At 41.3% G+C, this 17117-nt stretch overlaps 1 protein-coding gene across 17 annotated transcripts in view; it reads left to right on the forward strand.

The window, feature by feature from the left end:
• PARD3 (par-3 family cell polarity regulator) overlaps window positions 1-17117 on the forward strand; it is a 456724-nt gene that overhangs the window by 127197 nt on the left and 312410 nt on the right. For all 17 annotated transcript variants that reach the window (XM_064162604.1, XM_064162595.1, XM_064162587.1 and 14 more), the window contains exon 3: window positions 3416-3596. In XM_064162604.1, the coding sequence (XP_064018674.1) occupies window positions 3416-3596 (181 nt within the window). The remainder of the gene's footprint in view (window positions 1-3415; window positions 3597-17117) is intronic.

The raw sequence follows: 17117 nt of genomic DNA on the forward strand, positions 1-17117 counted from the left end.
GTGCCCAAGGATGACCTGATTGTAGCGGCTGATAGGGAGGGATTGTTTTATATGGTCTTAGCCCTTAATGAAAATGTGAACAACCCTTGCTGATACAAATAGCTTTTTAATCCAGTTAATTAACATTCAAGTACTTAATGCAGTCTATTAATTAAGACTGCATATGTGTTTACTAATTTTTAATTACCTTAGGATAGACGGAAATTGCAATAATGAATGTTGGAATGCAGACTGCTTCTGCTATGTCAATATTAAAACAAATCACTCCTCTTGCTTTTTATTTCTTTAAGTAAATATAACCTGGTTAGTATGATGCCTGGAGTCTCAGAGCAATAGTAAAGCTCATTCTGGGATCTCTTTCAGAAAGAACTGGAGGTTGGAGTGTGTTTCATTCTGAGTGACGTGTTGCTGCAGGAAGCCAGTCAGATGCACTGCAAAAGCTGAACGCGGTGATCTGCTGGAATGCCTTCCTGCTACTCCGTATCCACAGGAGTCTCAGTAAAGTGGCTTTGACATTTCAGGTTGTAGAATATTTTTTTAGAGCTGCTTTCTAATACCTGAAGGCATCCTACAGGAAGGCTGGAGAGGAACTTCTTATGAGGGTGTTCAGCAGTAGGACAGGAAGAAATAATTTGAAACCGAGGGGGAGTAGATATAGATTGGGTCTTAGGAAGAAGTTCTTCAGTACAAGGGTAGTGTGATTTGGTAATAGGTTGCCCAGGGAGGCTGGGGATATCTCCTCCCCATGGGTCTTCAAAGCCTTGAGCAGCCAAATCTAGTTGAGAGGAGTTCCTGCCCATGATAGGGAGGTTGGAGTAGATGACCTCTGAGATCCCTTCCAACATAAACGGTTCTCTGATTCTATGATTTCTTTGTAAGCCATTTACTTGATGAAGCTGCCTCTATCTAGCAAAAAGGATTAAATTAAATGGTAGTTGTGGTGTGATTTTGGGGCATTCAGAGGTACAAGCATCCATAATTCTACTCCTTAAAGAAGTTCCCTTGATTAAAGTAGTGTTGGAAAAAATAATCAGAAATGAATGCTTGATGTCAGAATAGAGTAGAAGATGTTTTGGCTGTGCCTAGGAGATTCTCACCCACAGTGTGACATAGCAAGCTCTGGAAATCAAGACCCAGTGTTGTTTATTCACATTAAGTCTTCCGGTCCCAAAGATTTTCCAGCTCATGATGAAGCCTGTGTGTAGCTTTGTGACACTGTTTTACAACGAACTTCCTAACCTGTGCTCCTAACACTAATTAGATTTGGAGCAGACTGGCATGGCTTCTATTTCTTCAAGTGTTGTATGCAGAAATGTTACAACGTGGTAGGCTTTTTAAGGGAACTGAAGCCTTTTGAAGGTTTGATGCTGTCAAAACAGCGAATACTTGTGAAAATACCTAAGATCAAAAGCCATAAGCCTGAAATGAGAAACATTTGTTTTCAGACATTCTGAATTTGTAGGTTATAGACTGTCTGGAATAGGCAAAAAGCTGGAGGCAGCTTAGAGTGGAGCATAGATGGAGAGATTTATATGCACATAGCTTTGTACCTATATATAATATATATAAAATACTTGCAGCAGCATGAGTTCAGTAATATTTTTCAACCAGCCTCAAAGGAACAGAATGGAATTTGGAAGGTTATCTTGATATATGCCATGCAAAGGAGAAAAAGATTTGCTCTTTCTTGGCTGGAACTTCTCAACGTATTGTTTGTGTTTTGTTCTAATACCTTGCACATTTGCACTTGTGGATTAATTTCTTTCAGTTGCTGGAAGACTGGTAATTAGCTTGTTAGAAGTAGTACATGTATTAGGAGCAAAGTGTGCTTCTTTTGAGAAGGGGGCCTCAGCTTTTGCAAGCATTGGTATTTTACAAGCTGTTAGAAAACTACATTTCCAATAGTTTTGATCTGCTGGCATTTTAGGTGTTGTCACATCTCTCTTGTGCATAGATTTCTCAAGCATAGAGTAATTATATGGTAAAAACATGGTCTAGCTGTCTGCATCTGCGGCCTGGCTTTCCTTTCACATACTCACTGGTGACATCTGGGGCATTTTACCTCTTACCAGTATGTTGTTTTTTCTCTTTTTTTTCATGCCAGACCCTAAATTTGGAATTACTGGCAGAAGTTTGCTTACTCTCATTGCCATCTCAAAACTACTTGTCGAAAGCAGTTAATACCTGAAAGTACTTTCAGAAGCTGAATTCCCCCACGGTTTCCACTTAGACTTACGGTTGTGGTTTGATATCATTTTAGTGATGCTTGTAGAAGCGAAATTTGAGTAATATTAAAATCTGTAGAATGAGATCATGTCATATACCCTTAAGAAAAGAGAAAATTACCTTTAGCTTATACAAAGTGTTGTTCTAACAAAATAAACAATTTGCAGAGATCAGCTTAGGTTTAAGTTGATTTGCTCCATTTACCCTACCAATTTGGGCAGGAGAATGTAATGCTTCCCTGGAAATGTCTCTCAAATATTACATTATAGGTTAATTTATAGGCTGCAGAATGCTATTATCCATAAAACTTTTTTACCCATCTTGAAAATTAAGTTCCAAAATCAAATGTGTGTAAGAGCTGGCCTTTTCCTGTTCAGTAGGTCACCAAAGAGAAACTGGGATAAATGATTTGTTGCAAATAAAAACATTTATCTATAGGTGGGAAAAAATATCTCAGGTTTGCAAAAACTACTGTGATGTTTTTTCCTATTTCCTGTGCAAGGGTGAACACAGATTTAGTAAATCTTTAATAAACGAACAACTTGGCCAAGTCTCAAATTGTGTTTGAGTTCTTGGGTTTATCTTGGAGAAGCTGACTGCAAACAAATACAGAAGTATCTCCATAAAGTAGAAGAAATGTTGCAAAGGAAGCCTACAACTTAAATCCTATTTATAGATGATAAACTCGTAGGTGACAGATCGATTAAAAATTGTAGTGATTGTGAGGCTTTGGGTGTCTGTATTTTGTTTGGAGCTTTTAATATGTATTAATACAATTTCTTGTTGCAAGATTTTAGTCTGTAAAATTGTCGGCTTGCTCCTGATTTCAGCAATGATGGATAGAGAGGTACCAAAATACAGGTGATAAATTCCAGTGCACAGGCATTGAGCAGCACTCAGTGAGTTAGATGAGGAGGATGATGTGACCCTTCCTTTCCTGACTTGGTGCTGTGGCTTTTAGTGATTGGTTTCCTGTCCCATCAGTGCTTCTGACCCTTGGTACCATCCCATTAACAGCTGCCTTTGCTTGGGCTGATGATGTTGTGATCTAGGCATTGATCCGAGTCTCTGCTGCTAGGCATTCCGTGCTCTGTGGCGGGAAGAAGTGATGAAGCGCTGATCTACAATGACACTTTGCTGGTTTGGAAAGTTTTACTCTTTTAACAGAAGATTAAATTGTCATTTGCAGCTCGTGGCCGTGTTTGATGAGCAAGACCCACACCACGGAGGTGATGGCACCAGTGCCAGTTCGACAGGCACACAAAGCCCAGAGATTTTTGGTAGTGAGCTTGGCTCCAATGCAGCGTCGGCCTTTCAGCCTTACCAAGCAACAAGTGAAATTGAGGTCACCCCTTCAGTCCTTCGTGCAAGTAAGTAAATGTTCTCTGTGTCTTGATGTGTTTCATTTTGATTTTTGAGAATGCCAAGTGCTGGTGCCCATTCGTGCTACTGGAAAATGATTTGTTTCTCTGTCCTTATCAAAAGCTGCTCAGAATTGAGCACCTGAGTAAAAGCTTGTTGCGTGCTAGTAAACAGAGCTCTCAGTTACAATGAATCATTTATAAACTGCTTTTAGGAGTAATAAACTCCTGTGCTGCCAGCTTAAAATTGTTCTTACACTGAAAGTCACAGCAGAAGTCCCAAATGCAGGTGGTGCACTGTGTAATTTCCACTTTGCCAGTTTTACTCTTTTTATGAAGAAAAGGGTAAAAAGAAGCTGAAGATAGGAACATGTTCTGCTGAACCCATCAATGCTGCTAGGTTGTGCTTGTCACCTTTCCATGAAAACAGCTGCTGCTATGTGCAGTTACTGAGTTGAGAAAAGACATATCTTAAAAAAACCCAAAACCATAGCCAGGAACATCTCTTAATTTTGTTTATTTCAACCTGGGGAACATCTGTTGCAAAGCCATGAAGCAGGGAATTATGCATCATATTTTTTGCTCAGCCAGAATCTTGGACTATTGTAGCTTATTTAGAAGAAAAATCAGACAGTGAAAATTACTCTTTAATTTTCATTGTTGTTAAAAATACCATACAGGCAAAACAGTTATGAATAAAACATTGTGCCCTTCCATGTGCAGCAGCTATCAGTTTGCTCACCCAACTTTTGATGTAGTGACTCCAGTCTAGAGAATTCTCAGAAGGTAGTATCAGTCAATACTTTGATATTCTACAGGTACTGTCTTTTAAGTAGTTATTGTTATTCCCAAGGAGTTACTTTCCTGTAGGTGTTCTTTTAATGGATGAAATCTGTATTTAAGTGACCAGGTAAAATGTAAATGGCAAAGTTACTCTCTATTAAGTTTGAAGGGTTTTATACCAGAGTGTTCCTTCTAAAATTAAGGGGACATCACTTAACAGTTAGCTTACCTAGACTTACGTGTCAAGCTATAACTATGCTTCATTGCAACACAGAATTAAATTAGGGAAAGGATTAATGCCAGAATAAAGTATCCTGGAATTTCAGCACCCTTCCATTCCGCTGTCACTAGGGTATGCCACAGCTAAATGCGTGTCTTGATTTCCAGCCAAAAAGCTGTCCTCCTGGGTTCTCACCTTCGGGGGATGTAGAGCAGGCAAATACATACACATTTTCTCCTTAGTGTGATTATCTGGTATATTATACAGTACATTGATGTTAGAGCATCAAAATCATACAGTGCAGATAAAATCCAGTGATTTACTGGACAGCTCACTTATCTTCAGTGTCATTCTGGAAAACACTTGGAATACTTAACTAGTTCACTGATGGCACCAAAAAGTGCTTTGAGACTCTACAATACAAAGTCTATAGAAGTGCAGAAGACTTTTAAAACCATTGGTAAGAGCTACAGTTCTTTGGCCACTTTTTATGAGAGCAAGCAGAAGTAAAAAGGGGGAAACAATTTGTCATAAATATGTTATCACAAATCAGAGTTGTTCTCTTATCTACTTAATTCCTTTCTTTTGCGTTGACAATTAGACATATTTCATTTTTCAAATGTTCCAAACCACAGACTTAGAATCCCAGGCCAGTAATGTTATCATATTAAACATACCTATTTCAAGAATTTCATTTAAATATACATCGAAAATGGAAATAATATCCCTATTGTGTTTCCTTTATAACTTGTGAAGTGAAGCATAGCATACAAATGGTATTCTCAGTATTTCAAATAATTATCTTCTTACTGTGTAAGTTCTATTCAGCAAATAAAACCCATCCAGTTTTGTGGTAGATGCAGATCCTGATTATTACATGTTGACAAGGTCATATATCTATTAATTGGATTGGAGATGGGATACAAAATTGCTGTAATTATTGTAATTTTCTAGCTAATTGCAGGGTTGGCGATGAATATTTTACTTCTAACAAATGAAAAACAGTATTCCATCTGAAATAGGTTTATAGCGTTCGAGACATTTTGTTTTACATCTCGGGTGCTTTTTGCTCGCAGGCTGGGCTCTGTGTCTCAGCGCCTCGCTCGCAGGCGCGCAGCTCTGTGCCGTTCTGCCACCGCTCACCTGCACCCGAGAGGCACCCAGCCGGCTCTGCCCGAGCCCGGGGCTTAAGGGCCTGCTGAGATTTTCCTCTCTCTGTTCTGGTTGCCATGCTACCCCTTTTGTTTGTTTATAGATCGCGCCATCGCTCCTCTCCCAGCCAGGGAAAGGTTAGCTAGATCAAGTCCAGCTGGAGAAGTAATATTCATCTGGATTCCCTCTTTTCCCATGCACAAGCATAGCCTGTACTTGGCACATGGTGAGGGCTGCATCAAATTGAATATTCCCATCTAAGTGCGGCTGGTTCATACCCGCTATGTTGTTTTGCAACTTGAAAACACAATTTGGTGCAAGCAGTTGATTGATTTATGTTTCTTATCTAGCTCTTCTCTTTTGCTGCTTTTCTGTTACCCAAGTCAAACTCCTCCTGCTGTAGTTCGACTGAGCTGTATTTTTTTTTCCAAGGCATTTTTTGTGTGTGTCTGTGTCCTTTCTGAGAAGAGGCTGGAAGCTCACTGCAGAAGATTGTTAAAGCAGACTGATGTTTATTCCCTGCTGAAATATAAACTGGAGGCGCAGGTGAAAATTGCCAAACCTAATGAGCAATTTGGCAGATAAGACAGGATGTCAGGTGGTGACAGTTCAGCAGTGGGTGCACTGCCTGCGAACCAAGTTGTTTGTTTCCCAGTACTGCATTTAAATATATTGTAAATAAAATCCCTTGCCAGCTACAGGAGACATTGTGAAAAGGGTCATCTCTCTCTCTAGTTGTCCTTTCAAGTTATTTAGCTCTGTAAGTAACTAAGGGTGGCCTTAGTTCTTGCTCTCAGTGTATCGTAGAATCATAAAATCAACCAGGTTGGAACAGACCTCTAAATCTTCTTGAATGTTTCAACTGTTACAGTTAAAAAGAGTTTTTAATAGATGACAATTTTTGGGAAATATGTTGAGAGGTTTAGAGGACCAATTGAAAAAAAAAATTAAAATTGTGGCCCAGAGTAGAGAGGAATAAATGGTCTGGGTGATCTTTCTTCAGCTCTTTAAGGGGAGGGTGTGGAGAGGATGAAGCCAGACTCTTTTTACATGGGTACATCATTGCTGGAGGTTAGAACCACAAGTTGAAACAAGAAAAATGCCAGTTCGATATTAGGAGAACAGTTCTCATCTTGAGAATAGGACAAGGCTCCTCAGAGAAGTTGTGCCATCTCTCCTTGGAGGTGAACAGAACTTTGAATATGGCCATGTGAAACCTGATCTATCCGGCCCTGTTCTGTGTTGAGCAGGCTGGACCAAATGACCTCCAGAGATCTCGTAGACCCTCTGAAGTTCCTGCGTAATTCAGTGACTGCAAGTACAATTAATAAATTTGAAGTTGTTTGCTTTGTGAAGGTATTCTTTGTGGAAGCAAATGATGTTGATACTGAAATACCTAGCAGACAGTTGCATGAGCATGCTGTGCTCATACAGCTGCCCATCGTGGTTTAGTATTGTTTTAGTTTGTGACTCTGTGACTCAGATCCACTGGCCCTGCCCTTTGCAAGACTTCTGCTTTTGTTTTCAGCATGTCTTTGCTAGATGCATCAGTTTTTAAAAAATGAGATATGAGATAATCGTAAGGTTCTCCTAAAGGCTGGTGTGTATGAGCATCTCCCTGAAACACCAGCCAGAGAGCCTAAGCAATTACCAAGATCTGGATGGAAGTGGTGCACTCCAGTGATACATTTGCTCAAGTGATCTGTATCTTATGTTTTAGTAGGACTTTAAACATCAGTTTCATATTCTGGTCACACAAGTAGTCTATGGGAGAAAAAAAAGACGCCTAGATGAGAATATTATGAAACAAGTGTGTAGCTGGCCCTGCAGATACATTGAAAGTGCAAAGGTGCATCTTCACATCTTTGTTCAGTGAGCTGCATGGCTTGTTGCTCTGATGTTCCCTTTGTGCCTGTGCGTTCTTACTCTGCAATGAGCAGAAGTTTTTTTCACTCACAGAGCGTGCCTGCAGACTTTCACTGAGCATCAGTTGATATGTTGAAGATTGCAGACTTGCATGCCTTCAAATTTGTGGATCTGTCTCTGCTTTCTGAGGAGTGTAGGATAAATTAGTAGGATATATCAAGAACGGTCCCTGAGGTCTTTCTTAGTTTTAGGACTGTTTTGAGTGTTATAATCTCTGAGCTGGTATATAGAGTATGCAGTAAAAAAATAGGGTGGAGTTTGAAGCACTTTGGGTATCAAAATCTCAGTTCAGCATTCATTTTATAGATTTATAAACTGGTTTGCAATCAGGGAGATGTGCGTAGTCACTGCATCTAGACAGGAACAAGTAATTTTTAAGGCAGTGCTAGTGAGTAGGTAAGCACATGATAAGGCAAGAAGAGGAATATAGAGCTTTATTGTAGTGTGTCTGGACATTGGGCTCTCACATCAGAAGTAGAAAGGCAAGTGCTGGTGTGCATGGAGAGCAGGAAGACCTCTGCTGGAGTGGCTAGTGATGCCGGGCTTGTAAACAAGTTGGAGAGAGTTGAATGAGAACAACAATAAGAAGATGCTTGGGAGGTCATAACCAAGCATTGGAAGGTCTGCTGTATTTAGTTAAGAAAAGGTAGAATTTCTCTGTGTCTGCTAACTGAAGGGCAGTTGGCATTTCCTGGTAAAAAGTTGGGGTTTGTTACCTGTAGGCCTACAAAATGTGTTTACAACTTCTGTAACAAGGAAGCCTTTGTGGAAGCATCTCAGTTGTGTTCTGCGTACTGCTGGGCAGGAAGGCAGCAGGTTGGTGATGGCAGATCTGTTCTCTTCCAAAGCCGTTGGTTGGGTAGTGACCGTGAGTGAGCCACTTCTTGTGTCCATTGTAAATCTGTGTGGGGTTTCTTTTTAGCACCTCACAGTTGGCACGTTCAGAAAAGCCAATGCTAAATCCCCCAGTTAAAGGTGTGAGCACATAAATAAGTGAGGGAGTTTCAGACACTTCAAAATTGTTGCTTTAAATGTGGCACTTCAGTGACTGATGAAAGTACTTGTCCAGAGTCCCGAATTCAGTTTCTAGAAATTAATTTGTTAATGTTTTTTAAGTGCCTTTGTTTAAAGGCCTGGAGCACTGCTCACACATGTTAGTGTGTTGGCAGAGGACCTGCGTATTTGCTCATTTCAGAGCTGATGACGATTTCATTGCTCTTTCCCACATATGGCCATTAAAAACTTCCCTTCTTCTTTGTATCTCTTTGACTCCTTCTTCAGCTGTGAGTCAGCTTTATATATGGAAATAAAGTAATTTTCAAATGCCGAAGAACTGCGGAAGCAAGAGATTAGAAGGAGGAGGAGTAAGATGAGTTCGTCATACCCCAGATGTTTGGAGCTTATCAGATGAAGCTAATAGTTGCTTACAAACTATAGAGAACATTATCCACATTTGTCACGACAGATGATGGCTTTACGGGCAATGCCTGCTGAAGTCACTGGCAGCTTTGCCACTAGCTCCACCAAGCTTTGGGCTGCATCGGCTTTCCATGGTGAGCCTTCTTGGGCAGGAACTTTCATCAATGACCAGCTGGTGCTCAGGTGCCTCCTATTCCAGTGTGGTCTGGTGAACAAAATCCAAAAGATTTCCTATCATTCCCGCTTTTACTTCCTTGCCAGTTTCTCAGATGTTTCCTGGATAATCTGAAAAGAACCTGCAACTGAGGCTTGTACCAAGTAGTTGGCAGCTGAATAAGGAAGGTTTCTCATGCATTGGAACATGAGAAGATTTACCCAAGTCTGTTTCCTCACCTTCTGCTGCTCTTGCTGTTCAGGAATTCTTATCGCATTTATCCCTGTAGCTCTATCAAGGATGTGATTGTTTTAAAGCCAGAGTTACTGAATCAAAAAATCAGTACCAGGTGCTGCTTTCTTCCATGAGGCTAAATTTGTTCTTTCTGCAGCACAGTTCTGATTTGAGTGATCTCCATTTGGTGTTTTCTCCAAGCATAGAGCTCTGCTGTTAATTTGGGCTTGTTGAGCAGTTTAAAAACCATGTGTTTTTGATGAGGCCGTGACACATTTGTAAAAACAAATGGATTCTAAACTGCTTAAGTTTCTGCATTAACCTTTAATATCTTCAATCTTCTCAGTATATCAAGCAAAATACTGTAGCTTCTAGGAGGACTGAAAAAAATCTATGAAACCAATAAAGTAAAGAATTTTTAGAACTTACTGGATTCTCTAGAGGAAACCCAAGTAATCACGGGGCACTTCAAGATGTTGTTCCATATGGTGAGGGCTTCTATCTTACAGTACTGATAATGGGGAGTAATAAAAATGCCATACCTGGTGGCATCATGTACCATAGCTACAGAATGTAGCATAAGAGAGTTAATAAGAAATGGTTATGAAGATGTGAAGTACTGAATTTGACTAGTTTAAGAAGTCCGGTTTGGTTATTAGTCTAAAATGGACATCTTAAATAGATTTAATGATCACTTCAGCAAGAAGTTAACACAGAAGTCACAGCTGTATTCTGTTTCAATATGAACATGTAGTGGTAATGTTGTTGCTAGTGTTATTTTCTCCTTCTTTAAATGAAAGGTAACTTTCTCCTTAAGAGAACAAAAATAAGATGCAATCTACCATTGCAACATAGCTGCTCAGTTCTGTTGTACTGTGACATCATGGTTTTAATCCCGTTATGATGAGGCTATTTGTTTGTTGAAAAGAGTTTGCCATCACATGTGTATCATCAAGGAGTGTAATAGCTCTTTCAATAGATAATTTATTGATTACTCCTCTGTTTTTTTCATTATTTAGTCTATTTTTTGATTATTTCCTTGTAAACACAATGAAGGCAAGGGAACATAAATTTGAAATGAGTAGGGGATATCTTTTCATGGTGCAGACAACCACCTAGTAAAATTCTTCACTTTTATGGAGGTGTGTGCATGCTACACTGTGTTTAACAGTCCCTAAAAGCCTTGTGCAGTATTTGTAGGTACAGATTTGTAGGTACATACCCATACAATGGGGTATGCTTCAAGGCACCCTTAATATCCACAGCCACCAGGCTGCAAAAGTAGTGGCTATCCTGGTGAAGTTTTTTTGCTTTGAGGCAACAGCAGTGGTCTCCTGTCAGTGGACTACTAACAAAAACTGCTTGCAGACAGTTTGCTGTCAGGAGAAGATGCAGAGTTTGTCAGAGGTACTGAAGTATTTGCTTGGTCCTAAGTGAGATGATCCTATGAGAAGGATTTTGTGGTGCAGGGGGCCCTGTGCCACCCTGTCTTGACTGCAGGAGCTAGTGTGTGTCATCACTCCCCACTAGCCCGGCTTATGGATGTTCTTGACTCTAAGCCCAGGGCTGTAAGGTATTTTCCTTAAAGTACATCCTTAATCAGGCTGCATTTGTATTTCAATGACAGCATTGTTGCTTGCTTTTGGTCTTGACTCTCAAGAGATCTTGCTTCCTTCTTCACTGCATTTGCAGCCCATAGGCTGACATCCTCTTTTTCAGACAGGCATCTCTTTTAGTGATTACTAGGAAAAAGTTGCTTTAAATTCCCTGTCTTTTGATGTGTTCTTTTGAGGGGGATGGAGCAGGGACAGATGGCTGCTAGTTGAATAGGCTTGTTTTTTAGTTTGGCTTGTATTTACTCTCTTATGCACTGAAAGAGACTGCAAGATGATGCAGAAATAAAGAGAGTGAATGAGAAATAACTTTCCAAAAATTTATTGCCTTATTTCATACTTCTAAGAAGATAAAATTTGTTCTTTCTCCCACCCATCTCTTGCTGTAAATCTTAGATGAGTTGTGTGAGAAAGATGAGCTCCAACTTTAGAAATGCTGTGGGTTCATGTTAGGGTCACATGAAGCATTTCATGTGAGAATCAAGCATATCTGCTTAGAAGAGCTTTTATTTAGAGCATTTGGCCCTCAATAGCACTGCATGCGGTGGAGGTGACAAACCTATCTTGAGCCTGCGAACTTGATCTGAGCAGAGCTGAGGCATGAGCTCCTCACCTGCTCTCCTTCCGGCATGACTTGGGTCTGTGTCGCTGACTGGTCTGCAGGCAGGGCATGCTCATCACCCCCTCATGACACTGGCAGGGGTAGACGAGGCTTCTCCTTGGTGACACAGCAGTCACCTAATTGTGGAACCTTTCACCACCCAGGCTGATGCCAGAGCTTGGCTGTGTGGGATTGAAGGTGAATGTGAACTCAGGCTGTGTTCCAGGCCTGTGTTGCTTGCCTCCATTACAGATTTAGGTAATTAATTATGTCAACATTTCTGGATTTAGAGAAAATGGAAGTGGTTGTGTATGTAGGAAGGCAGTTGGGAACCATGAGGAGTTTAGAAAAAACAGCAGAATTGGTTCTTGTGTTAAGATAAAATATTTGTACTACTACTTGGATGCATACAGCAAAGTGCTGTACAAAGAGAGCAGTACCAAGCTATTGTGTTAGCTTCTGGAGATTTCACAGGAGTTGGGCACTAGGCTTCTTAGAGCAAACTTTGATCAGCGATTAAAACCTTATCCTGAGGGGTTGGATTTGATTTAGCAATCTGTACAGCATTGTTCACAGCTGGAAGTAAAACTGGGACTCTTGGCAGTTGCTGGGTGATAGATGATTCAAAGCAGGCACAATGGATGAGGTTTGAGTCAACAGACTTCAGGTTCTAAATCTGACCTAAATACTTGAGGTTACCCTGTCATGGAGGCACCGTCAATATAGGGGTTGTAGATAATATGTCATGCATGAAGAAGTTCCTAAACAGGCATATTTATGCTTGGGGAAGTGTATTTGGGTTCTGGACTGTATGTCATGAATGCATATAGTCCCATGTGAGTTTTTGTCAGAGTAAAGTTGAGTCTGAGAAGCTTTCACGCGGCTTTGCGTTTAAACCAACAGTGTCATCTCCTTTGGGTCTGACACTGGTATCTAGTCACTTTATGTGGTACTGCTCCTGAACTGGCAAACATCTGCAAAGAAGTAGCTGTGCTTCTTGGATGCCTTCTCAAAACCTTGAAGCTTAACAGTACATGCCATGTGGCACTGAAAAAGCTGGCCTAAATCGGAGGGAACAAGCATAAGATGAAATTACTGACTACTGAAGCACCTCAACTGGATTTACTGCTCTGTGCAGTTGAGTGCCTTTGTACCCCATTCCCTCATGTACTGTGCAGTGCCTGCATGTTATGGCCATCCTGCCCTTACTGTTGTGCAGGGCACTCCAACTCCCCATGGGCTTGGGAGTGGAAAGCTCCCTCCCTGTATGCATGCTCAGCCTGTGGTTGGAGAAAGAAGCCATCCTTCAAACATATGCTATTAAAGTCTCTGCCTTTGCAGGTTTGCAGGCAGAAAAATGGTGAACAACACAGCTGAGACTGTTCCAAATGGAATAACATTTGTGGAAAAGCTTAACAGGTCATTTTTTTGTAGATGAGAAAGAATAAAATCATGTTCACTGGTTTCTGACAAGGCAGAGAGTGGACCCACGTGCCTTGTTAACCAGCCCTGTACAATATACAAATTAATCTTTCACTGATTTTTGGTAAATCCTCTCTTGATCTCTCTGCTTTTAGGCTTTTTGGAACCAAAACCTGAGAAATGTTTTCTGCATATGAAAGCTTTCTTCTATTCGAACTCATTTTAAGCTCTGATGTTTAAAGTCCTTCATTAGAAGACAGAGGGATTTTAGGTCAAGCGCTGCCTGAGTTTCCCGATGATTTCCATCTGAAGGGTCTTTCATAGTGAAGCCTCTTCATGTTTTATTTAAAATTTTAGTTGAGCTCTTGACTCATGGCAAAATAAATAAAAATGAAGGGCCTACTGGGAGCACAGCGGTGAAAAAACGATAGGACTGCTTTTTCCAATGAGCTGTGTGACATTTATCTTTGAGAAATAGCCCTTGAGTGAATGAATAAAGTTGCAGCTCTAGCTTGACAAAGTAGGCAATCTTTCTATGAGTGTTGTACATGCAGATGATTTACCTTTACCTCTGGTTTGAGTTCACCTTTAAAGTAGAGAAACATAAGGGGGCAAATTGTTCCCGTAATCTTGTGTTCCCGTAGCTCTTTGCCTCGTTGCTTAGAGCGTTCCAGTAAAAGAAGTGTTCTCACAGTTTGCGTCTGTGAGAGCAGGGGGAAATCTGTTTGCAGTTACTGCTTGTACTGAGGTAGTACCGCTGGTTTCTGCTTCAACGGTGACTGGGGCTGTGGGACATGTATCTGAGGGCTTGGGGAGAGGGTTCCTGGTCTCCGCCAGCTCATTGCCTTTCTGGCGAGCAGAAGTGTCTGCAGGAGGTGCAGAGAGAAGAGAGATGGCAAAGCAGTTAGCAGCAGTGGAAGGAGAGAGGGGAAAACAGCTGTGTTTCAGAAGTATAGTCCCCCAAAAAGGGAAGGGTGTAAAAGCTTTGGTGAAGCTGCAGCTGTGGATATGCAGAGATACTTGCTTATTGCAGCTTGGACTGTGGATTTCCTGTGTTAGCTGAAGAGCTGGTCCTGTGACCTTTCATCTGTACAGCAGTGCATTGTGGTGGCACCAAGTCCAGAAAGGCCATGGAAGATGAGAGTTCCACAGAAGTGCGTGTTTGAGATGTGTCCTCGGCAGCACTGGAAGTGAGCAGCTGGAATCGCTGACGGTGCAGGCAGTGGGTCTGCCGCAGGGCACTGGTGCTGGGGAGTATGTGCTGGCTCCTGAGGCAGGGCAGCAGGGCTCAGGGCAGTGGATGTTTTGCCAGAGTGAGACCCCATGCTCTTCTTGTGGTGACATGTGGCCACCTGGGTGCATGCCCAGCGGGGTGAGCTCACAGGTGAGCACAGTGTGTGAATGTGTGAACTGATTTGTGCTTTTATATTACATCTGCTCTTGTGAGACCCCACCTGCAGTACTGTGTATAGTTTTGGAGCCCTCAACACAAGAAGGACATGGAACTGTTGGAGCCAGTCCAGAGGAGGCCACAAAGATGCTTAGAGAGCTGGAGCAGCTCTGTTATAAGGACAGTCTATGAGAGTCAGGGCTTTGCAGCCTGGAGAAGAGAAGACTTTGAAGAGACCTTGGAGTGGCCTTCCAGTATCTGAAGTGGGCTACAGGAAAGCTGGGGAGGGACTATTGACAAGGTCTTGTAATGACAGGATGAGGGCAGATTGAAACTGGGTGTTGGGAAGAAATTCTTTCCAGTGAGGGTGTGAGACACTGGAGGTTGTGGCTGCTTCCTCCTTGGAGGTGTTCAAGGCTGGATTGGATGAGGCCTTGAGCGACCTGTTTTAGTGGGAGGTGTCCCTGCCTATGGTGGGGGTTGGAACTGGATGATCTTTGAGGCCCCCTCCAACCTAAACCATTTTATGATTCTATGATTTTCTTTCATGATCTTAATGTCTGTGTGATGGGGGCATCACAGTAACACCAGTGTTTCTGTGCCCTTTACCTGCTGTGACTGCTGGGGACGTGCAAGCTTCTCCAGCCTTGCTCCTCTCTGTGTTTTTACCAGAACTATTTTGTGGATGTGATTTATTTGCATGGGATTCCTATTATGGGCTGAACTGAATATTAAATTACTTCTCAAGCCCTGAAGGCAGTACATCAGTTTCACTCATACTGAGCAATTTGTGCTGTGCTGTATGTGCTGTGTAGCAGCATCAGTTTCTGGATTCTCGCAGGGATAGGATTTTGCTCCTTTCATTTCCATTTCTTGTTTTCAAAGTTGGAATCTTTTACTAAGAGTGAAAATTTTTTAACCAAGTATTTTAATTTGTTGTGATGTGATGGGTTTGTATTTCCCCCTGCCCTCATCCAGACTGCCCCAGATGTTTTACTTATTCTCTGAGTACATGTGCTTTCACGGGTTTGCTGCAAATCCAGTTGTGTTAACAGACACCGAGTCCTTGTGAATCGATGTTGTGTGTTTTCTCTGCTTTATGCCTCCCGGAGCTGGCAGATGTCTTGAGTCCTAGGACAAGAGATTTTCAGTGTTCCATGAAAGCAGATAAGATGGGGACATAGCTTGGAATTCCTCAGAAAGGAACAGAGTTTCAGGCCTCTCTGGGAGGAAGACCTTTCATTCCACATGCATTGTAGGATTTAATAAGTTGAGTATCTAATTAAACCCATTAATGTGTCCTATGCTGTGTCAAAAGCATTGGCTTTTCAAAGGAAATTGTACTTGACTTTTCACTTCTCTCTCTCTTTTTTTCTTGTTGTGTATTTGTACACTTGAGTGGCATATGGGGCATGTAAAGAAAGTATGACATTTGCTTGGGTTTCCTTTGGAGAAAGCTCTTGATCATAAAACCATAGTTTTAGGAAGATGGATGGTGGTTTTCACTCATAGGTAATGTGCTCTATTTAGAACTTGGATTTCACCTTGAGCAGCCAAGGTAAATGTAATTGTTTCATTTTAGTCATAGCTGTATTTTTTCCTTCTTTTGTGTGACTTGCCATGCAATATAAATTGCTTATTCTGTATTTTCTTACTTGATTTTTTCCCCCTCTGCTGTTTTTTTCTGTCATTTGCATTAAGACACCTGGAGGGTCATTTTTAACAGTAAAAAGTGAGGAAATGCAAAAGTGAGGCTGCTGAAAAAGGTTCTTCACATGCTCTGTGCTTTCTGTCTGCAGTTATCAAGCTGCAGAATGTGAGATGCTCAGCATGTGTGATGGGGATGAGGCTTTGACTTGAGAGGAGGTTAGCTGTGACTTCATGCTCCTTCCTTCTGGTTCTATTTGTGGACTTCCAGGTTGAGAACTTGGTTCAGCTGGGTTAACTTGATGCCTCATGGAAATTTTAGAAAGGGGGCAACCACTTTATATCTGTCTGCCTGTGATCAGAAACAGGAGGAGGAAGGGAAAGGGAGGGCATGAAGAATTCAAGAACAAAGAATCAGAACAGAAGGAAATAAAGAGAAGCTAGTGGCAGGGAATGCTTACCTCTCTGGAGACAAATAAAATGCGTAACTGTTTCCTTGATGCTACTTTGCCATATAAACAATTACCCTAGGAGCCATGTAAATAATATATGATTATGAAGAGAGTAATAAGGAGGTTTCTGAGGCTCTCCCTCTTTCTGTTTTCTGCTGCCCTCACTCCTTCTGCTTTCTGCCACCCTCTCTCTCTTTTCTTTGTAAAACTATCTGTAGAATCTGAGACTTAGTCTGTGCCAGAAGCTGGAAGGAAAAAAATAGTTAGAGACTTGAAAGGATAATCCCATATGATTACACTTTTGTTATTTCTCAAGTGTTAATCACAAAATGAAAAATGGTATTGTGTGTAATCTTAGATTTGTATAAGTGCATGATGACATTTTGAATTACCTTTCCTGAAACACAAACTGTGGATGTCTCAGATGTAGAAGACATTCACTGAATTGCAGAGCTTTAAAAATGACAGTCCTGGGGCTTTGATGGATTCTCTGGCTCCTGAAGTCTTGAAATTAAAG

The sequence above is a fragment of the Pogoniulus pusillus genome, chromosome 23, assembly GCF_015220805.1.
Source record: "Pogoniulus pusillus isolate bPogPus1 chromosome 23, bPogPus1.pri, whole genome shotgun sequence".
Lineage (NCBI taxonomy): Eukaryota > Metazoa > Chordata > Aves > Piciformes > Lybiidae > Pogoniulus > Pogoniulus pusillus.